This window comes from Haemaphysalis longicornis, unplaced genomic scaffold, assembly GCF_048455015.1.
Source record: "Haemaphysalis longicornis isolate Haplotype H1 unplaced genomic scaffold, Haemaphysalis longicornis Haplotype H1 scaffold_3, whole genome shotgun sequence".
NCBI lineage: Eukaryota > Metazoa > Arthropoda > Arachnida > Ixodida > Ixodidae > Haemaphysalis > Haemaphysalis longicornis.
In genome coordinates this window covers 503942-526920 of record NW_027526335.1, presented here as the reverse complement: position 1 = coordinate 526920, position 22979 = coordinate 503942, and the positions used below count along the sequence as shown (strand labels likewise).

General features: G+C 49.7%; 1 protein-coding gene across 1 annotated transcript in view; it reads right to left on the bottom strand.

Annotated features, from left to right (window-relative positions):
- Positions 1–7628: 7628 nt before the first annotated feature.
- The window catches only part of LOC144173825 (acid ceramidase-like), a 54096-nt gene continuing 38745 nt past the window's right edge, over positions 7629–22979 (bottom strand). The window contains exons 9-13 of the mRNA XM_077702082.1: positions 18619–18673; positions 16950–17116; positions 11052–11225; positions 7967–8023; positions 7629–7884 (exon numbers count right to left, since the gene is read on the bottom strand). Of these exons, the coding sequence (XP_077558208.1) occupies positions 7795–7884; positions 7967–8023; positions 11052–11225; positions 16950–17116; positions 18619–18673 (543 nt within the window). The 3' untranslated portion in view covers positions 7629–7794. The remainder of the gene's footprint in view (positions 7885–7966; positions 8024–11051; positions 11226–16949; positions 17117–18618; positions 18674–22979) is intronic.

The window sequence follows — 22979 nt, the reverse complement described above, 5'->3', positions numbered from 1 at the left end:
TGCCCATACACCCAAAAGTATTCTCGATACTGATAAGACGTATTTCCGGTGCAGTTTGAGTATGTATCTTGTATACACCCGATCGTGAAAGTGCATATCGAAAAGTTTGCCAACTTAACTGGATTGGATTTGCGTTGTTTAGGTAATTTGCTTAGCCGTGGATCTGAAATTAGATGCTGCGTATTCTGTGTTAACCTTATTGAAGTGATCTTAACCGCACTTTACACGGCGATAATGTCCGCAAGAAATAAATTTCCTTGACTGATTATGCGAGCGTCGTTGCGAACGTCTTGATGCCTTCAATCTTTGCAATGTGTAGTTTCTTCGAGAGCAGGTGTGGTGGCACTGTGGCAGCTATGGGTACCAGCATGTCATGAAACAAATCTACGTTATGTAGCGGACAGTATTTGCACGATTTTGACGCGCCTCGATTGTAACGTGCAGGTAAGTTTACGTATGAAAATTAGAAAAAATAGTTCGGCGCCGATTCTACCGCGCAGACGCGAAAGACATGACACCACGCACCTGACAGAAGACATTTTATTTGATGCACGCAAGTGTGGCAGCGAAAATCCCTTGTGTTTCATAAACTTGGTTATCCAACTCCTGCTGGCATTAAAACTAACTTTTAAAACGGGGGAGCCAGTTTATAACGCGCACGCAAATTTTAAGGCTACTTTTAGTTTAAAAAGGTGCGCGTTAGAATTGTGCAAATACTGTATTAACGTGCGACAGTAATATAAACGAACAACCCCTCCCCCCTTTTTTGCCCATTCTGTTTGTTTCATGAGTTGCTCTCCCTTTTTACCCACGTAATCATTTTTCCCGCGTCTGCCGCGAGGAACGGCGTTGAAGCTACACAAAAATTGTGGTTGTCCTCTGTCATAGGTATCGGTAAAACACGAAAGTGAAATCTGCAGCTGAGCTTGATTTGCGGGTCGGCGGCTGTCTTGTGGGTGTGCTGGCGGGCTACGTCCTGCTGGTGGGTCGCTTAGGCAAAGGTGTACTGGCGTCATTTCCGTGATGGATATGACGTCAGTGAAATCTTGGTGTATCCCGGCATAAAACTTTCGTGTTAAAATAAAAAAAAATGAAAACGAGCAACCCTAAGTATAACCAGAGTCCTTCAATGCTTAATTAACGTACTCATTGGTTCTAAAGGTTGCTTCCCCGCAAGAATACCTGTGTGCAGGGATGCACCCTTTACGGGCCGCTTGCTTCGTCGTACAGGCGTAACTTCCGTGACGGATATGACATCACTCAAATGTTTGTGTATTCCGGAATAAAACACTTTCGTGTTAAAATACAAAGGCTAATTAGCAATCATTTCGATTATTATGTTCTTGTATGCTGTTTCTATTTGCAGAGTCTTTTCCTTTCCTACGAATGGGTTGTAACACGCAATCTAAGATCGGGTGTTTTAAGCTGGTATCACTATTAGAGCACTTGTCCACGGAGGTTAGTGTCCGCCCGTGTTTGGTTTGTCCACTGGGAGGATGCCGCTCCCTGGGGAGCGGTAGGAATGCGCGTCACGAGCACGAGCGAGGTCACGAAATCAATATTCTGCTACCCCCGCTATTGACGATGTCAGAACCCACGCTGCATCCCTTAGTGAGCAAAGGGTCGTAATGGTGGCGGCGATACGTCGTGGAATAACGTCACAGACCCTGTGTCCCCCCCTCCATGCATGTGTACACCCCGCAGTGTACACAGTGCCGTGCCGAGCGCCATGGTCCTCAGCTGCCTCGTATAAAGAGCTGCATCGTATGCTCCACAAGCTGCACCTAAATTTGCGAAGTGAGTGATAACCAGAACAGCTAGCATTTACCCAGCTTCTACGCCGCACTATATTCCTGTTCATAGTTGCGTGCCTCAATAATAGGAGGGACTGAGGATAAATGGAGCAGCCTAAAGAGCCTGTAGCACACTAGCGCCATAAGCGAGGTTCGCAAGAAAAAAAATCGGCTGGCGGTTACGATACTCGCTAATGCGATATTTGGGTGTAGCAGCAGCGCGCTGAGGCAGCGATGATGAGCCTCTGCGTCGGCGGCGCGAATTGCGTCTCAGGAAGGGACCGCGATTCCGAGTCAAAAGATCCAAAGAGTAAAAAAAAAATTCCCTCGCACTTCCCCGAGGGGGAGAGTGTGTAAGTGCGAATGCACGGTTGTTGATTGCGCGATTACGGTGGATATCGTGATCTTGGAGTGGATAGGAGGCGCCCAACACCCGCAGTCACTGAGCGGAGAGGGGAGGAGGAGAGTAGCGCGCGCCCATCTCCCCCCGTTGCTAGGGAAGACGAGGAGGAAGACGAGGAGCGCGCGCACCCGCAGCTGTTGCTATGCGGACGACGGCGGCAGACGATTCAGGCTCGCTTAAGAAGTGCATTCGCACTTAAAAATCCATCGAGTCAAAAGGTACAATATTGGATCTTTTGACACGTTGGATCTTTTGACTCGTTGGATCTTTTGACTCGTATGGGACCTTTTGACACGGCTAAGGCGAGTCAAAAGGTCCAACGAGTCAAGAGGTCCAAAATTAGGCATTCTGACTTGTTTGTTTTGACGCTTCTAAGGCCAGTCAAGTGATCTAGACTTCTTATGGGCCTCACCTTGGTGCACTTTTGCTTGCTAAGGGTAAAGACTATAGTTCCGTTACCTCTTCGTTTTTCATACAAGGAGCGTATTCATTCATTCTAAATTAAGCACCAATTTCTGAGCCATATGCTATTTTATCTTTCAAGTATATGCAGTTTCTCTCATGCAAAAGTATTTTTGCGTCAGGGGTATGGAAAATGATCGTAGTGGTTAAGCGCACATTAACAATGCCGCTTACTGGCTCCGGTCTTTTCAGTATAGGGCATTTCAGTTTCAGGGCCTCACGGTACACGCAGCTTTCGCTACAAAAACCAACTCAAGCGCGCATTTTAGGCAGCAATATGTGGGCGTTGTGGCAGTTGCAGACACACAAAAATCGTACCTATTTATTACAGGTGTTCTTGCTCGTAATTCTGCGTTATTTTAACGCAGTGAAAATTTTATGCGGCATTGCCAAATAAATCCCTATTTATCTGAGGAATAGTTGCCGGAATTTTCGTAGCTTTGAGATGATATTCTGTTGCATCTATCGTTTTCTTTCTAGCGACCTATTATCACCTTATCTTTTTTAAAAAATCAGTGAAGGTAACAACTTTTTTCCACTTTCGAGTACCTGTGATAACAGCTGCGTAATTGATCGCCTTCGCTGAGGAAAGGAACCAGTCGCTTTCTAACTCAATGACAAAGAGCTTGGTAATTTTTTGGCATTCTGAATCCATGTGCTCTTCTTTTTGCTGATAACGCAACGCACATAATGCCTTATCAGCAATGCGTTACCAAGGGCACCTTCTCTACCCCGCCAGATGTTTCCGTCCCGGCGTCCCCCCGTTTCCAGGAAAATTGTGTGTTTAGTGTGTTTGTAATTTCAAATACCGAAACGCATTTTTGATGCTTTCTGGAACATTCATAGATGTAATTTGCTGAAAGGAAAACTCATTTGTCATTTTCGGTGTTCTTCCTCAAAGCATACTGCTCATAATTTGGCCGTGGCTTTGGTCTTATCCGAGACCAATGTCATCATCAGCTCCCCACCACCTGTCCCTCTTTATTTGCACAAAAGGGAGAAAATCACCTGTGGAAGCGAAGCAGCACAATCAGGGGTTCACACTACATTATGGAGAGTGTCAAAAAAGAGACACGCGGACTGCAACTAGCGGCTTCAGGTTATAATGACGTGCTTCAACTCAGATCGCGTGGAAACCAGGTAACGAGCTTCCCAAAGTGTAGCATTGTAGCGCTGATATTCGAACTCTTGATTTTTTTTTTTGTGGGTGTAATCATGAACCATATAATGGTCATTTATTTGATGGATGCTGACTTTGATTAGCAAGATGCAAGAACATTTATTACGTCCGGAATTTTTTCAGCAGCAATCATGCAAGTCAGCACAGTGTAGCCGAATATGAGCGACGTAAGGTCTTGGCTCGTTGACATCACTGAAGCTCACATTCTACACAAGCAATGACTACCAAATTATTCCAATGTAATAGTATGCAACGACAGAGTAACGACAAAAGAGAACAACTTGAGAGTATACTTAGAAATAAAAACAAGCAGGGTCTGGTTCATAAGGTCCAAATTAGCCACGGCTTAATTCGGACCGATGTGCATACCTTCTACACTTAGAAGTGAAAGTTCAGATATGGGCGCTAAAGCAACACTGAAAATACAATAAAATGACGTAGTCTATAATTTGCATATCCTAGCCATGGCTCCGAAGGTTCCCATAATTTGTTAGACCTTCTGACGTGGTTTCGGAATTACTGGACCTCTTGACCCGTTGGATCTCCTGACTCGTTGGCTCTTTTGACTGCTTTGGACCTTTTGACTAGTTGGATCTTCTAACTCTTTGGACCTTTTGACCTACATTGGTCCTTTTGACCCGTTGGATCTTTTGACTCGTCTGTAACGTGATTATAGGATCTTTTGACTCTTTGGACCTTTTGACTCTTTGGATCTCTTGACCATAAACCCACGGAAGGCTAGGTAAGTTTATTTTTTAGTCCACTAGTTAAATAATAGACATGTGTTAACCAAATGCTCATCCCCGTGACGCATGTTTCCCTTTTTCTCTATGTAAATCTGGGAGGCGTTTTTTTTTTTAATTTAATCTGAAAAAAACACTCATTTTTAGAATTTTGGTTATTACCGAAAAGGTCCCTATTCAGTTTTTAAGTGTCTGATCATTTTTCAATGTGTAAGGTACAGTGAACTAGAATGTCTTGATCCAGTGGCGCGAACGGGAGCGCTTTGCAGCGTTCGGGCTGAAGCAAAGCGCGTCTACCGCCGCCAGGGGCGCCACTGCGCCTTCTTCGAAAACGGTACCGCGGTTGCACGGGCCGTTCCTTGGGGCGCTCGCCAGCTATTGCCGCTGCCGTTTTTTACTGTGGTACAGTAATTAACCTTTATGGAAGAAAGATGCTCACTTTTGTTGTCCCTGTACTTTTCTAAGAACGTTTTGTTGCTTATCAGACCCGTTTGAGCCATCGGGCAACGGCTACAAACAAATCGTCTGCTAGCGGCGCAGACGATACGAGCGGATGTGCGATACGTTGGCGGCGCGCGGTCGGACAAACTCTCCGTCTGTTTATGGCTGAGGCCGGCCTTTCATTTTCTGTGTGTTTTACGTTTCCGTGATGTTCCACAGAAGCAAGAGGTATACAATCGTCAGGAATATAGTTATTGCGAGTGCTGTCGAATAGAGGTTGGCCAGGCCGGGTACGCGATGTCAAAACGAAGGACGGACACCTATTGCTTTGCTCCGGGTTGTCACAGTGGTTACCCTGCAGGTGCTCCCAAGGCGTCTTTGTTCGCCGCTCCTTTGGACGATGAACTGTGCAAAAAGTGGGGACAAAATTTGGGAAGACTGGACAAACTCTTGACCATATCTTCAGCCGTTGGTGAGCGCCACTTTGAGCCCGAGTGCTTATTGCGTGGTTACATCCACGTAATAAACGGCTGTAAAGTGCGACTTGTACGCGGGAAGCTGTCACTGGCTCCAGGTGCTGTACCTACCATCCTGCCTGACTGTGCTTCGAATTCTGCGCGGAGCATGCACGCGGAAGCCGCAAAGGAAAAGGCGGACAAGAGTTTCAGTTTCGGCAGCCAGCAAGCAAGCTGAAGAGCCGAAAAAGATGAGGTGCACCAGCCACAACACGAGGCTCTCTCTCCGCAGTGCTCATCAAATGAAGTCGCAAGTTCTGTGGAATGATGCTTTCACAATGAGCCATCTTCAAGAAGTCAAGCTTCCTTCAAAGCTCTGGTGCCGGCTAAATTGTGCCGACGATCGAAACGTTCGTTTCGCTATACGACATCGATACGAAAAAAAAAAAAAAAAAGCTAGACATTTTCACGAGAAATCTGTGCTCTTCTATCCACATGACGACAAAGTGTCGTCGCAAACATTCTTTTCGTGGTGTGTTATGCGGAAGCGGTGACATATATTCCCTAGCTGTTGCGAACAGTGTGCTGCAAGAAGCTGACAGCAGTTCGGCCTGCAAAGGGGCCATGGCGACTAGGAGGTTTAGTGATGTATTACACGTGCTAACACAGAAGCTGCGATCTCAAACGACACATTTGGAGACGCTGCCTTCAGCACTAAGTGCCTGGGGAAAGTTTCCTCTGAAGGTAATTTGTTTATTGCAAACTTTGCTGCTGAGAAAATCAGCCGGGTGCTACTGGACGCGTGAATACTGGGTATAATTTGCTTTTGTAGAGTGAAATTCACAAGTAGGTTCATGCCGGGACTTTATTACAGTAAATATAAAAAGTAAATCCATTCGTAAAGAATTAAACATAGCAGTTGTCCGCCGGCAGCACATCGAACGCGTACGCTCGCATCGATCGTCTGCGCAGGTAGCAGACGACACCAAACAACTCGATTTATAGCCGTTTCCCTACAGCTCAAACGGGCAGATTTGCAACAAAACGTTCCTAGCAAGGTACGGAAATGCCAGACACGAGTAGCATTTTTTTTTTTAAGGGTTAATTACTACCCAACATCGGAACAGCGACAGCCTGCCGCGGCGGCGCCTTTCGAAGATGGCGCAGCAGCGCCACCTGGTGTTTTCTACACAGAAGAGCACGCCCCTTCCTCGCCGTTCGCGCCACTAGATCATTCTAGTTCACTATAGTGTAAGGACATTTTCAAACTTATTGCCAGGGCCAATGACGAGATTTAAGTTTTTGAAACAATGTTTAGGGAGTACACGAATTATGCAGCAGTTATAAAGCGGGCACCGATTGTCTTTTGACGCTCACAATTTATTAAAACGCCAGAATTAGTATCCGTAGCCCTTCACCTCGCCAAATTTCCAATTTTAAATGGAATGTTGAAAGAGCTTCTTCAAAGCTCTGAGTAGTAAGCAAAGAACGGCCCCGAATCAATGAAGACAGTAAATTATATGTGTGCTTACTACACTCAGTTCAACCCAAAGGTGGCCTCAGTTGAAATAATTTTGGGTGAGAGCTTGTTGACACATATCTTGCTCGTACTTCCAATATTGCGTGTTTCTTTTTGTATTTAAGACGTTCTCCATTTATAGTTTCGTGCCTCGAACCACACCCCTTCCTTTTTTTTTCATTTGACGTCCACTGCAGCTAAAGAGTACTATGAGGCTTCATATTTTCAGAGAAATTTGGTCCCTGGTTGAAAGTAAAGCCCTTAGATTAAAGTAGACAGGTGCGTATTTTCTCTTCCTGTCTCGCTTTAGATAGCGTGGTATTCCACTCCTTTTATTCGGGCTTGACGAAACCGCCCAGACGTCTAACAGAAGAATTGACATGAGCAAAATTTAGAGATTCGAGGGTGGCGGGGGGTTCAGAAAAACTAGGGGGTTCGACACTCTCGTCAGGAGGTGTGTAGGGAAATTACTCTCCCAGCCCCACAATGTCTCTGGAAGCTTGAGGCCACAAAGAAAACCTATGCAAGCCCTCTGTGCTTTGGACAAGGAACCTACAAAAGCCTTTTTCAGCGCAGTGATGAATTATGCCGCTCAGGTGTGACGACCTTCCCCGTGACAGTACGCGGACGAGTCGAAGAAACTGGATCAATTTATTTTTTCCATCATTTACACAAATTTCAATTTTTACCTTAGGCTCACAACATTCTACAGAAGATACATGAGCATGTCGAGGTAGCCACACATTACTCCTCGGGGGTAACAAATGAGCGACCTCCCTCGAGCATTCGCACCAGTTGTCACCAGGGGGAACACGGAGGCGGGCAAGTCTGGGTGTAGACATGGAGCTCGCCGGTGGATGGACGCATCAGTGTGGCGTACGCGGTCAGCTGAAAGGAACCGATTAGTGGCTTTAGTATTTGCCGGTTGTGCTTAAGCTTTCAAAGAAGGCCTGAGAACACGAGCCCTTACCAAGTTGAGGACAGGCTGCGTGCCCAAGACGTCGATGAGGCCACTGAACCCGAGAGCCTGCAAGGACGGACAAGGCGAATGCTGAGAAGAGCAAAAATCTACAACACATACAGCTTCCTAGATAAGTCACAAGTCGAGTAAAATTCCTCGTGCACGGGTAAATACCCACCGTGATTTGGATAATTACGGCTGCGATGATCACAACCTAATTTTCACAGTATTTGCCGAATTCTGTACGTTCGACCTGATCCGCCTTATAATTCGAACGTAGCCTTCTTATTCGGACAACCTTACCTTTCTCGCTATTGAAATTAATAAGACTGCCTAACCTGTGGCAAAAAAAGGTGATAATCAAGAAGCTCAGGACATTTAAAGGGGACCTAAATAGGTAGGCATTTCAAGCGCGCTATCGCTAGATACGCGTTCTTTTTTCCTTGCCACCATTCAACAGAACTTTATGACGCAGCTAGCGCTGAAGACAACGGCAGCGCTATTTGCGGGTTCCAGCAAATGCTGCAGCCAATCAGCGCTTCCGGCTTTGGGGGAAGCCGCAAGTGGTTTTGGCGTCTCGGTATTCTATCTTTATGGCTCGGGCGGCGTCGGGCCCGGCGTATCTTTGTAGGGACGAATGCAGGTCGTCGCCATCCGTCGCACGAGCTTAGCTGAGCTTGTTGATATAGCGCGTCGTTTACGAGATATGAATAACCCTGACAGGCACGGGGCCTCTTCTGCAGGCAGGAACGTTACGCATGTGACCATGGCCTTCAAGGTGGGCATAGACCACGCACGAATCGGCCAACACTGCAGCAGCTAAAACTCGTCACCACCTGTTAGATCCGCACTATTGTTGAAAGTCTGTTTACAAATGTCTGAAAGGGAATGATAGTGCGGTGAAATTATGCTGGGGATCGTCGTCGTCGCGGCTTCATAAAGCGGTAACCAAATAACTGCGGCGATGCTAAGCCTTTTGCGCGACGCGGCCTCGGAGAGACCTGTTCGCCGCGACAGCACCGCATGCGAGAAACGCAAGCGGGCCGCTAGTCTTAGGTGTAAATCTTCAATTATTATTGTGAGCGAGCATGGTGTTTTTGGAACCCTCCTATTTGGCGTTCCCCTTATGCTAGAACTGGCGTGCCATCGCTAGCACGGCCGACGCGAAAAGCAGTGCCACGTAGCCAGTAGAAGATGGAGCATGCGCGCCGGCTGTTAAAAATAAAAAGCCGGACTAACCGGTGAGCGCAGCCAATGGCTGCGCGTACCTCGGAGCACAAGCACCCTCACAAGTGTATCGAGGTTGTTTTGCTCGAGCTTCTGAGCTGGTAGCATCCACAGTGCTTTGAGGCGCGAGGAAAGGGTGATGCTCTAGATAGCCTTCGCCACCCCATTTTAGAACCCCTTTAAAAAACTCGAGGCCTAGGAAATTTTTTGTCTTTCTCTACAGGCAAGCGAAGAAAGATAAGAATAGCCAGTGCTGCGAGTAGAAAACCGCTGCTATCGCTCGATAACTTACTTGATGACTGAGGATAATGGGGCAGGTTAAAAACGGCCTCTATAGAGAAAAAATAGCTGGGTACATACAAATTCCACAGAAGTGGAACATATCAGCGCTGCCGTGCCGCACTGCTTATGCGCTTTGGATACAGCGCAGTTGTGTGTGCACAAACTTATGAGGGAGCGTGGGGGAAGTATATAAGGTGCACGTGCAGTTGCTTATTTTCCCACCGCTGGGTTCGTGTAGAACGGGAGTATGAGCTTTAATGGCACGAGAAAAGTCGGCATTCACTTCCTTAGGAAGACAGTAAAGTGAGCACGCGGCTTGTCCCATTTCTCGCTTGATTTATATATATATATCGACCGTGATGCGGGGAACAGATACTTTTTTACTGGTGTGCTCCTGCTCAGGGGTTTCCCGGCGTTCATAAACTAGAAAAGCTGTTTTTTATCCCACTAGTTAAATAATAGACGTCTGTTAACCAAACGCTCATCCCCGTGACGTACGTTTTTCATTTTATATATATATATATATATATATATATATATATATATATATATATATATATATATATATATATATATATATATATATATACACACCTGAGAGGCGGTGCTTTCTATTCAATCTAAGAAAAAAAAACAAATTTAGAGCAATTCATTTTTTACCATGAAAGGTCCGTATTCAGTTTTTTTTTATTATTTCTCGCCATTTTTCAACGTATAAGGACATTTTCGAACTTGTTACCAGGGCCAGTGACGAAATTTGAGTTCTTGAAACAATGTTTAGGTAGTAGTACACGACTAATCTGCGGCCGTTGAAGCTCCCCTTTTCGCTGAGCACAAGGTCGCGGGTTCGATTCCCGGCCGCAGCGGCCGCTTTTCTGATGGAGGCGAAAAGCAAAAACGCCCGTGTGTACGAGATTTCGGCGCACGTTAAAGATCCCCAGGTGGTCAAAATTAATCCGGAGTCGTCCACTACGGCGCGCCTCATCGCCTGCGTTGCGTCGGCGTGTTAAACCCCACAATCTATCTATCTAGCTCCCCTTTTCCTTTACTTTTTTTTTTTCATTTTCGCTACTCCCTGGCTGGTAGCAATGTGCTCGCAGCGTGGTCAGCCTCAAACCACTTTGCCCCTTTCCTTTGAAAGCCTTTTTTGTGTGCACATACGAACTTGCCACGAGCTGTCGAAAAAAAGGAAATAAATACGTGCAACGCTAACAGCAAGCTCGGCGGGCGCACTTTTGTTTATTTTGCCCGAGGCTACTGCCGAGAATAGCAGACGGGCAGCCCGCGCATGCGCAGATCGATACTGAAAAAAGGTCCATACAAGGACTGACAAGAGTGAAATTTGGGGATTCAAGGGGGGGGGGGGGGGGGTGTCCATAAAAAAATCACTGCTCCTGCTGCATGTACCAGCTCTCCCCCGTGGCCGCTCCGAGCACGTTTGTGACTCGCTGGGCCCGCACCATGGGAGCATCGCTCGAACGATTCCCGTATTGCCCATGGTTCCGTACCCATCAACTCTAATGTGCCGCGGCCACTGGCCGAAGGGCCGACGGGCAGCCTGAAACAAGCGCGTGCGGCGGCGCACCTGCTGCGTCATGTTCCTCATGCAGTGCATTCCCGGGCCGCGCCTGTTGTCGTACGCAGGCGGTGCCTCCCAGTGGTCGTAGTTGGTCTGCAGCAGGAACCACTTGTCCTGCGAGTCCGACAGGCTGTACACGTCCGCCTTGGCACTGTTCCTGTCCCGCGTGATTATGGCGCCCTGCACACAAAGGAAGGGCGCGCACCCGCGGCTGTAGGTGTCGGCCAGGAGCCCGGCGGACCAGAAGCCATCAGGTCATCCAGATTAGACAAAGAGCGCTTCTTGTCTCTTTTTTTTTTTTTTTTTTGCAGAAGTTTCCTATTCAGCGTAGCAAAAATTATACATGCGGTCGATAAAGTGCAGTGCTACCTTGTTGTCGAACTGGGAGATGCAACGGCGCCAGTTGTTAGTTTTTGTGGTGTGTGCAGCATGACCACAATGCGAAGAGCACAGAATGCGGCAGCTTCGCGAGGAGCCGAAAGAAACGACGAGCGGCCGTCAAGCTGCCATCTTCTTTATTGAAACGTAATACGCGCGAGCGCGCGGCGCGCGGGAGTAAGACAATACGCCCGTACAAACGGAAAAACAAAAGCCACAAAAGCGCAGGACGGTGCGCGCACTCTGCGGTGAGTCACGGGGTCTCTTGAGCAGGCATGCGCGCTGCAGTACACGTGGCACCATCCGGTGGCCGTTTATTACACAACTAACACTCCCCCTTAATGAACTGCCACCGATTTACGGAGAACGAAGTGCACAGCACACACTTTTCACTCCCAAGCACTCACAATACGCATGCGTCTTCTTTCCATTTAACGGCTTCGTGAAAAGATCCGCGCTGTTCGTTGACGACTCAACGTATTGCAGCTGCAGCCTTCCTTCTTCGATCTTTTCCCTCAGGAAGAAATACTTGAGGTCAATGTGCTTGCTTCGCTCCGAAGTCACTTGGTTTTTGGCGAGCGAAATAGCGCCCTGATTGTCCACCTTCAAAATTTGCGGTTCTTGCGCGAATTCACTTGCGGAAAGTTCCCCCAAGAATTTATGAAGCCAGAGCGCTTCTTTTGTGGCTTGGCACATGGCCACGTATTCAGCTTCAACAGTTGACAATGCAGTGCATCGCTGTTTTCTGCTGCTCCAGGAAATAGCAGCACCAGCCAACGTAAACACGTATCCGCTGAATGACTTCCGATCGGTTCGGTCGCTGGCCCAGTCTGCGTCACAAAAGGCTTGTACACAATTTCCAGCTTTCCTGAAAACAAGTGCATAACTCTTCGTCTTCTTTATGTAGCGAAGAATGTGCTTTATGCCACTCCAGTGTTCTTCTGTTGGGTGCTCGCTGAACTGGCTCATGTATGCAGTGGCATAAGCGATGTCCGGCCTTGTGCCTCCAGCAAGGTAAAGCAGTGCACCGACTGCTTGCCTATACCTAAACTTTAGGTCTTCTCTCGGCGGGTTCCTGCTGTCTCCTTTTTCGTATTTGCTCCCCGGATCTAATGGAGATGACGCTGGTCTTGCATCTGTCATGCCAAACGTCTCCAAAATATCCTCTGCATAAGCCGCCTGATCAAGAGACAACTTCCCATCTTCTTTCTTCAGTCGCATGGAAAGAATGTGACTAGCCTCTCCCAGATCCTTGGCGTCAAATTCTCGACCCAACCGGCTTTTGAAATCAGCGATTTCTGTCTCGTCTTTTGCGATGATGAGGAGGTCATCAACGTAGACTCCCACGATGAGCTCCTTTCCTTGGCTGACATAAACACAGGGATCGGCTTTGGATCTTGTCATCCCTTCCGACTTCAGGAGACTGTCCAAAGTGAGATTCCACTCTCTCCCTGACTGTCTTAGCCCATATAAACTCTTCTTCAAAAGGCAGACCTTGCCATCTTCACGGGCTCTTGAAGATTGTGGCTGTTCCATGTAGACGGCCTCTTTCAATGTTCCGTTCAGATATGCTGCGGTGATGTCAACCTGGTGGATTTTCCACTCCCTTTCGACGGCTATCGCCAGCAGCGTTCTGATGGACTTGAGCTTCACTACAGGAGAGAAGGTTTCTTTGAAATCAATTCCCTCCACTTGCGAGTATCCACATGCTACCAAGCGTGCCTTGTACCGCTCCAAGTCACCATTGGCGTCATACTTCTTACGGAATACCCACTTGCATTTCACGACTTGTCTTCCCTTTGGTCGTGGCACAAGCTCCCATGTTTCTGATGCCTTCAGGCTGTCCAGTTCGCTCTTCATGGCTGCTTTCCACTCTTCCTTGTCTGGAGCAGCCAAAGCTTCCTGAAGCGTCTCTGGGTCTTTCAAGCTGTGCCTGGCTACACAGCACCCGGGGCATTCTCTTGAACGTATTTCTTTGTTTGCAAGTCTCTCAGAGCGTCTCGGTGCCAGAGTACTGTCATCTGTGGCGTTGGACGGTTGTTGCGTAGCTTGCTCGTTTTCGTCTGATGAAACGGCTGCACGGTCGTTTCGGTCATCGCTATCGCTATGGTCAGCACTATCAGCGTCCTGTGGGTCATCTGAGCCTGCTTCAACTTGAAACATTACTGGTACATCAGTGCTGTCGCAAACCTTAGGGCCGGTGGTCGCAGCTTGTGCATGCTTGCATGGGAAGCAATCCTCGTCAAAAGAGACGTCCCTGCTAACGAAGAAGTGGTCTTCTTCGAAATTCCACAGCTTGTAGCCTTTCACCCCTTCTGGGTAGCCGACCAGAACGCACTCCTCTGCTTTCGGATCCAATTTGCCCTTCTTCCGCAGCCTGCCTCGCACGCTCCATACTCTGCATCCAAACACCCTGAGGCCGTCCAGCTTCACTTCTCCCCCTGTCCACAAAGCTTCCGGCGACTTTCCTTCAATCGCTTTGGATGGACATTTGTTTCTTATACGGCTTGCAGTGACAACGGCGTCAGCCCAAAGCTCACTGGGGACACCTGACTCAATGAGGAGGCACCTTGTCATGTCTAGCAGTGTCTGATTCATCCTTTCAGCAACTCCATTCTGCTCAGGTGTGCCAGGGATGGTTAGTTGGTGCTTGATGCCATGCTCAGTCAAGTACTCCCTGAAGTCAGTGCTGGTGTACTCTCCCCCGTTGTCACTACGTAAAACCTTCACTTTTCTGTCGTGAAAGTTTTCCGCCATGCATCTGTACTCTTCGAACCTCTGAAGCACTTCGCTTTTCGCCTTCATAGGATACACAACGGTGTACCGTGAGTAGTCGTCAGTGAAGGTTACGAAATAACTTGAGCCGCCCTTGGATGTCGGCACGATTTTACCGACGACATCTGAATGAATCAGCTCCAATGGCGCTTTTGCCCGAGTTGCTTCTCCCTTCGGGAAGCTTTTTCTTCTCAGCTTTCCTAGGCGACAAACGTCGCAATGATCCTCCATGTGATCTTTGCCGGTTCCGCAGAGGCTACGAACAGCATCCTGATGCAAATGGCCCAGCCGCCGATGCCAAAGAGATGTGTCCTTTGCTTTGGCGAGCCTCGACGACACCTTTGCTTCTTTCACGGTGTACAGTCTCCCTTGCTTCGTTGCAGTAAGGACTACTTCTCCGTTGTCTTTGGAAACGAAGGCTTTGCCGGCAGCGAACGTAACTTGCAACCCTCGCTCCTCAATCCTTCCAACCGATAGGAGGTTCCCGTTCAAAGCAGGCACATACAGGACATCTTCGAGCGTGATGTTTGTCCCACCGCACTGCTCAGACAGCTGAATCTCAACTCTTCCTTTCCCTTCGACTTTGATGGACTCTCTATTTGCGGTCTCCACTGCTGATTCGCATGGCATGAAGTCAGTGACCTTTGACCTTTGGGACGTCATGTGATCAGTAGCACCGCTGTCAAGGTGCCATACACCAGGGTGTGACGCTGTCTCGTCCTTCGCACATAAGGCCATATGCGTTGCTATTTTTGCGTGTGGAAGACTTCTCTTCTTTTGCTGGTCCTTCTCTTCATCCGGAAACTGGTCGCAGTCCCTCGCTATATGACCGATCTTGCCACAAGCAAAGCATCGCACCTTCTTCGTTTGGACACCTGACGTCCGTTGGCGCATCTTGTCGTCTTTCTTATGAGCAGGCTGATAGCTCATCTTGTCGTTTTGCTGCTTGCTGTCGGACGTGGAACAACTTTTGCTGACCAGCGCCCTAGTCTGACTGTCGTCGTTGTCGACGCTCTCTTCATTGCGACGCAGCTTTCTTTTTTCTTCAATGAGCAGCCTCGTCTTCACTACCTTCGTGCTCAGTTGCTCTTCGTCCTGCTCCAAATTGAGAATGAGCGGTTCGTACGACGCTGGAAGCCCCATAAGCATCACCAAGGCGACTTCTCTGTCGGTGAATGCATGTCCTGCACTTGACAGTTTTCTGTGCAGCTCCATGAGTCTTCCCAGGTAGCTCTGCATTGATTCTTCTTTCTTCATCCTTACGTTGAAGAAATCACGCATTAGCTGGAGTATATGCAGAAGTCCAAACTTCGAGTGCATCTCCTCAAGCGTCGTCCACGCTTCTCTCGCAGTTTTACTTTCGCCGATGTCATCCAGGTATTTGTCCTCAACGACAAGGAATAGAAAGGTCAATGCTTTGTTGTCTACCTTCTTCTCTTTATCCGTCATTTCCTCAGAATAACCGGGTTCGATGGCGTCCCAGCATCCCTTCTGCACGAGAGCGGCTCTTGCCCTTATAGACCAGGTATGGTAGTTGTCCGCCGCCAACTTTGGTAGTCTGAACTCGTCTGATGCTGCCATCTTGATGTTGAACTGAATGCCAAACAGAAATGGTCTTCCCCTAGTTCGGCAAACGCACAACCTCTACTTCTAATACTCTTCTTTTTCACGCCACAACTGCAGAGCACAACGCAATGTCAGTCCCTTCTTCCCGACAGTTTCGTTTCTCCGCAGCCGCGTCGTTCCGCCACTTACTGTGACCGCCGCATTGTGTAAGCACCAGCTCGAGTGGCGTCAGCAGTGAAGCAGGTGTCGTATGACGTTTCGTCCTCCTAACGAAAACCACACGCCCTGTTTCACACTCTTCGTGATTAGGCACACACCGTTCGTCAGTCCCTTCGTCCCGACACTTTCACCACCCCACACGCTTGTCGCTGGAACTTCTTCCGTGGACTGTAGCACATGAAGCAGAGAAATGGGTGTGGCTTGACTGTTCACTCTTCTTCATGGTCGAAACTTTCGCAGCTCATCACAAAGCAGTCCGTTGCAGTTCTTCGCCAATGATGGTCGATGCACCGTCCTGGGCCCATAACCTGTTAGTTTTTGTGGTGTGTGCAGCATGACCACAATGCGAAGAGCACAGAATGCGGCAGCTTCGCGAGGAGCCGAAAGAAACGACGAGCGGCCGTCAAGCTGCCATCTTCTTTATTGAAACGTAATACGCGCGAGCGCGCGGCGCGCGGGAGTAAGACAATACGCCCGTACAAACGGAAAAACAAAAGCCACAAAAGCGCAGGACGGTGCGCGCACTCTGCGGTGAGTCACGGGGTCTCTTGAGCAGGCATGCGCGCTGCAGTACACGTGGCACCATCCGGTGGCCGTTTATTACACAACTAACACCAGTTGAACGTCGTGGAGGAGGCGTAAAAAATTACCCTAAGAAGATACCAGATCTTCGACTGCTCTTACGGAATACTCCAACTTTACAATGTTCAGCACCCACACGACGCAAAACGACCGTAATACCACAAACGCCTTCCTTGCATTTATAAATGCCCCGTGACGACACGTCGCCCCGATTTGCTTAGCGTTTATATCCCGTTCTCATATCGCGAGGACGATTAATGGCAGAGTAGTGAAAGGTGGTGTCTCCCTGCCGTAGGTATGGAGGCTGCAATGAACGTAAACGTTCCCGCGGAGTGAGAGCATATTCGGTTAAGGGTGGCGAGAACGCGGACATTGGTCCCTCACCTCGCCCGGTTTGGTGCCGGCCACAATGAAGTAGACGGGAGCCAGAAGCTTGGAGGTGGACAGCGTGTTCATGGCGTTCTCGTAGTCAGTCCCGTTCTCCATGAGCTGCCTGGTGAGGAAGCCCACCCAGTGCTGGCTGTGGTCGCCCAGCAGCCACTCCAGGAGTCCTGCAGCGGGGCGCATGCGCAAAGATGCGAGCATCGCATAAGCCACGCTCAAACCAACACATCTTTTGCGGATCTCTTTTTACAAGTTCTTACTTACTTACAAGCTCTTGTGAACGCGGTCCGGGGAAGCATAGCGCTTTTTTGGGGGGGCTTGCGTGTTGATGCCGAAGTGTTACACCAATCTAATTTTATGCACTTTGCCTGCCTCTCATCAATACGTTTCTAGCCCATCCTCTTGGTCTTAGATGTGCTGGCGCCAAAAAACTCTACTAGAAAATATAGTCAAACCCGGTTATAGCGAACTGCAATATGCGCCACGATTAGTTCGATTTATCCAATAGTTCGAAATAGCCGAACCCGCCTATAACGAGTTTTTTGTTACGATTTCGCAATACGCCCCCCCCCCTCCTCCTCCCATCCCCGCATGCAGAAACGAACATAATAAAGCATGCCATTACCATACACAAAACTATCTATTTATAAAGCTACTTTCTGCTGTAACTACCTAATTTCCCCAAAAAGTGGTGATTCTTGTTTTCACTTTCGTTTTGGCGGCGTCAACTGGCAAAGCATTATCTACATAAGACATCATTTGCATCAGTTGCAGTCCGTGTCCTTCAATATCAAAGCAATATTGGTGGAACACATTGACTGCCGAAAGTGCATCGGACGGCTTTCACTCGCGACATCTTCTTCGGTGCTTCCAGCAGCGCCAGCAGCCATAACATCGGCGATGGTGTTGGCGTCCGAGGGGCTCACAGTGACGGCCACGTTGTCGTCGACAGGCAATCCTGGAAGGGCACTTCTTTCAGCACAATATCGGGAACGTTGGCGAGCTCTTCCCCCAGTTCGCCGACGCATCCATCTTGGTCCGGACTCGCTGACTGGGAGGGTTTAAGCGCGAGTCAGACACGTGGAAGCAGTTATGGAAAGTGCCGGGACTCACGTCGCTCAATGGGAGGCTCAACATCTCGATCGCAGCCAATCAACATCGCAATCGCCGCTCCGAGACCATGCATTTTGGCGGCAATTCTAGGCGCGCCGAGTTTGATATATCAGATGTGAACTTCGTTATAAGGGGTATGTTTCGCGTGTATTTTCGTAACTGATCTTTCTTTGTTCGATATATAGCATAATTCGCTCTATCCGGGTTCGTTATAAACGGGTTTGACTGTATGACGAAGTGTGATCGTTCACTGCGAGGAAATATGAATCCAAGACGCAATTACGTTCCCCATGCAACACCCCTTACCCCTGCACCCATATCATTAGAAGGTGCGCGGCTGTTTGTGCACCGAAATGCCAATATGGCCGCCGCTACCACTCCTCAGGAAGATATATGGCCTTGTCCCGAGTTGCTGCTCCACTGCGGCAGCAAGGTATTCTCGCCCAACCGCATACTGGTCAACACAACAGGTTATGTGGAAGTCAATAGTGTTGCGCCTTATTGCTGTTGAGAAATCTTTACAGCTGTATCGTTGAAGACATCAATCCGTGCTCACCAATAAATCCGCCGTTCAACCTGAACCGCTCGTTGACAGTCATTGAGAAGGCACCCTGAAAAAAATGTAAGCACAACGTTTGAGATAAAATGCACTTCACTGGAAAATGCTCCCGTATAATAAAGAGCGAGAGGAAATTGCTGCAGTGGACTGCAAATTATTTTGCGGAAGAAATGCGAAGAGGTGCGCAACCTGCACGACATTACAAGTAACCTGCGTAACCTGCGCGCAACATGCATGTCTCATAGCGTTCAGCCGAGTGCCCTTATATAGTTAAGCGCAGGCCGATACGTTCGCGTCTGGTCTGCGTATTCCATTTACTGTTCTTTTTTTTTTTTTTAATTGCGACAGTATGCCCTTTGGCATAAGTTCCTACAGGTACAAGTTTGCACCCGTTTCCCGGATGAAGTACAGAAGACAGCGGTGGTGGGGCCCCCACAGCCATCGCTGAAGATCGGGGGGTCTCCCCGAATGCAGGCCTGTGCCGCGAAGGTGCCGGGATCTCGCTGCACTCAGTGAAGGGCACGTCCATAGCAGGTGGTTGGTGTCGGCTTCTTCGGCAGGAGCCGTACAAAAGGGGCAGGTCGTGGAAAACGGGGCATGGTATCGCGGTGGCCACGCCCGGGTTACCGCAGGAGAGAGGGCCACCCCAACTCGTAGTCTACGCAGCAGGACCTCCTCCCAGCGAGCGAGCCCACTGGGAAGGTCTGTTCCACACGGTGGGATGAGAGCACGTGTGGCGCGACGCAGATCTTCCTTTAGTTGGACAAGTTGGTCATGTGGGTCAGTTGTCAGCAAGGGCAGGGGCCGTGGAACCGACGTAACGTGACAGAAACTATCCGCCGCAATATGAGCGGTGATAGTATTACGTCGTATCCATGACAGTCGGAGAGGGCAGGGCCACGTGTCCAGCAGGTCATGAATGTCTCTTGAGACAGACGAGTTGGAGGCTACACGTCGCAAATCCCGTATGGCCGCCGTTGAGTCCGTGTAAATGTGTGCCGTAAAACTTCCAGGAGCTTCAAGAAGTGCCGGTAGGAGAGCTTGCAGTCCGTCCCGGATGGCTGTAAGCTCCGCCAGCATAGAAGGCCAGGTGCGGAGTGTTTCATATGCACAGTTTTGGTTTGCTTCTGGATGAGAGGGGCATACGATCGCTGTAGTTAAAACGCCGTCTTGGGCCCCAGCATCCACAAATGCCTCTACAACCTGGGGCAGGTTCGCAGTCGCTAGTAAGGGCACACCCGTGGATTGCTCGACTGCGTTTCCCATCGACAGACTGTGGAGTCGAATGAGAGGCCGGTTGTCGGTCACTTGATGGTACAGCCAGGGCGGCCTAGCTACAGGGCGGGCTGGTAAGGTGGGTAGAGAACGGCCCATGTAGATCGCCAACGCCGCTGCCTCCGGAACAAAATTTAGTTTGCTCTGGCGTGCGGAGCGGCGTTGATGTACAAGCTCATCCAGGGTGTTAAGTTGAGCTTCGGCCTGAAGAGCTGGTATAGGCGTTATTTGAGGGAGGCAGGTGATCGTCCGCATTGCAGCTCTATTAATTGCTTCAAGACGGGCTCACTCCGCTTGGGTCATATGCTGGAATTGAGCCTGATAGACAAGTCGCGGATGAAGTATTGACCGCACCAAGAGTCGGGCCATTTTGAAAGGAGCCTCCGGACTTTTGTGAAATGCGTCGTATAAGGTGTAGCATTTGACCTGCTTGTTGGCGGGCAGATCGAAGCCACAAGGCAGCTGACCCTGATGATGAAATCTCCAATCCCAGCACACGAAGAGAGGTGGCAGTGCGCACAGGCTGGCCGGAGAGTTGCAGCGAGATCGGTGACATCTCCAGTCTACGACGGCCCCAAGCATTGGCCACGGACAGAATGGCTGTCTTTTCAGCTGAAAGCGAGAGTCCAGCGTATTTACACCATTTCTGTGTGTCCGTTAAAGCTTGTTGCAGGCTGGCGGCTTGCCGAGACAGGTCTGGGTGGACAGTCCATACTGTAATGTCGTCCGCGTACACCAGAAGGTGTAGGTCCGATATGGAGCCAAGATGCCAGGCAAGCGGCAGCATAACTACATTAAAGAGGAAGGGTGAAATCACCGACCCCTGAGGCACTCCACGGACGGCCGTAAAATGGCCATAACTAGTTCCACCAATCCGTACGGAAAATGATCTTTTAGTCAAGAAGGTCCGGATGAAAGAGCGGACCTTTTCCGGGACAAGTAGGCTTTGGAGAACTTCCAGGATAGCGCTGTGGCTGACGTTGTCATATGCCTTGTGAATGTCCATGGCAAGCAACGTCCGCACTTTGTGAGATCGGCCGCCAAGTAGCACCATTGATGATAAGTGCTCAAGTCCATCTTCTGTCCCCAGACGAGGTCTGAACCCAATCTGTGCCGGGTGGTACCACTGGTAAGTGTCCATCCACCACTGAAGTCGCGTAGCCAGCATTCGCTCCAACAGTTTCCACAAGGTGCACATTAATGCGATTGGGCGCAAATCGGGGAGATGCTAGGGTGGTTTGCCTGGCTTCGGTATAGCGACGATATCTGCCCGGAGCCATGACTCTGGTATTTGGCCCGAGAGCCACACCTCATTGATGGAGTCGAGAAGACGGCTCAGGGCCGGATCGTCGAGGTTTTTATAAACCTCGTACGCAACGCCGTCTGGGCCGGGAGATGACCGAAGTTTCGCCTGGTCTATCGCAGCCAGGAACTCTGCCATAGTGAAAGCTGATTGTATTCCACGGACTGCATCATCAGTCGGAGAGGCACCGACGTGGCGCGGTAGAGGAAACGGGCACGGGTTGCTAGCCGGGAGAATGTCAAATGCAGGGTACAAGGCGCGAACCACATCGAAGGCAAATTGGTCCGGGTTCTTGCCTGATGCCAGGCACGCACTGGCTGCTGCATCCGGAGTGCGGCCGCCTGATTCCATTGCCCGAAAAGTGCGCCAAATAGACGATGTGGTGGACGAAGGGCCGAGTGATTCGCACCAGCTAAGCCATCGTTGCCGTAAAAGACGCTTCTCATGTCGTCTGGCCGCAGCGGTCAAGCGTTGCAAACGCATTCGAGCCGGCGCACACGAGGGATCTCGCGAGGCAGCCACTTCAGCCTGTTTGCGCTGGGCCCACAGCTGCAAAAGTCGGAGGTCAGGCTTTGGCCGGGACTCCTCTACCCACGTCCTCCGACTGGCACTGCTCAGAGCTTCTTTAATCACAGTGGTGGGGTCTATGCTGGGGGCCGTCATGGTTGCGTTGATGTTGCACCGGAACTCATCCCAGTTTACTAGAGTGCAGCTCCGCCGAAGTCGACGCGTCGAGTTCGGGGCAATGCCAAGCATGATAGGGTGATGATCACTACCCCAGCAGTCAGCCTCTCGCTGCCAAGATACCACTGCACTCCCAAGCCACCAGGTTAAGTCGGGTGAGTAGGGCGGCATCCGGGGATGAGTGCATCGACGCGTAGGGCTTGCTATATCATTTAGTAGTGCGAATTGAGCATCGTTGAAATGCTCAAGTAACATGCGTCCACGTTCACTTGAGGTAGGGTATCCCCAATTGCAATGGGGCGCATTGAAGTCGCCAGTTACAAGTATGGGACAGCCAGCGTTCGAACGGCGCAGAGATGTTAGCCAGCCCAATCGTAGCCGTGGTGCACGTCCGCTGTGAGGCCGCACATAACAAGATACAAGAATTATTGCACACTTGGGCAGTTGCACCTTTACCGCAACCACTTCCTGCCAAGCCGTACACCATGCTTCTAATGGAATTGGAGTTTGTGCATACGCCGTGTGCACATAAATTGCGGCTTTGCCTGGTGGAGACGTGGTGGAGCCACAGCGCCCATCAGGTATGGAAGGCGTAGCATAGGCTCTAAAATTGGGGAGGCGAGGTAATCCGTTCGTCTCTTGGAGCAGGAACGCCCAAGCTCGAAGTTTGCCTAGGCGGAGACGTTCACGAAGCTCACCCATCTTCGTTGTGAGCCCCCGGCAGTTCCACTGTACTACATATTGTGGGTCAGGCATAGTAATAAGAGGTCTAGCGAAGTTGGGCTGCTAACACAGACACCAAATTCTGTAGCTGCTGCACCACAAACTGAAGGAGCTCTTGCTGGGTGCGGATGGTGCAGGCTCGGTTGTGAGAGACCGGGCTGACTGGAATGGCTTGGTTGTTCTGGCTGCTGACGTTGTGACCGACGAATTAGCCGAGCACGGCGCTGGCTGAGCTTGGTGACCTCGGCTTGCAGCACAGCCAACTGTTGGTCCACCTCCACTAGCTCGTCCGTAACTGGAGATGCCTTCCCAGTTTTGTTGTGCTTATTCTGTCGGCGGCTGGAGCGACGGAGCACATCACGGTACGAGGGCT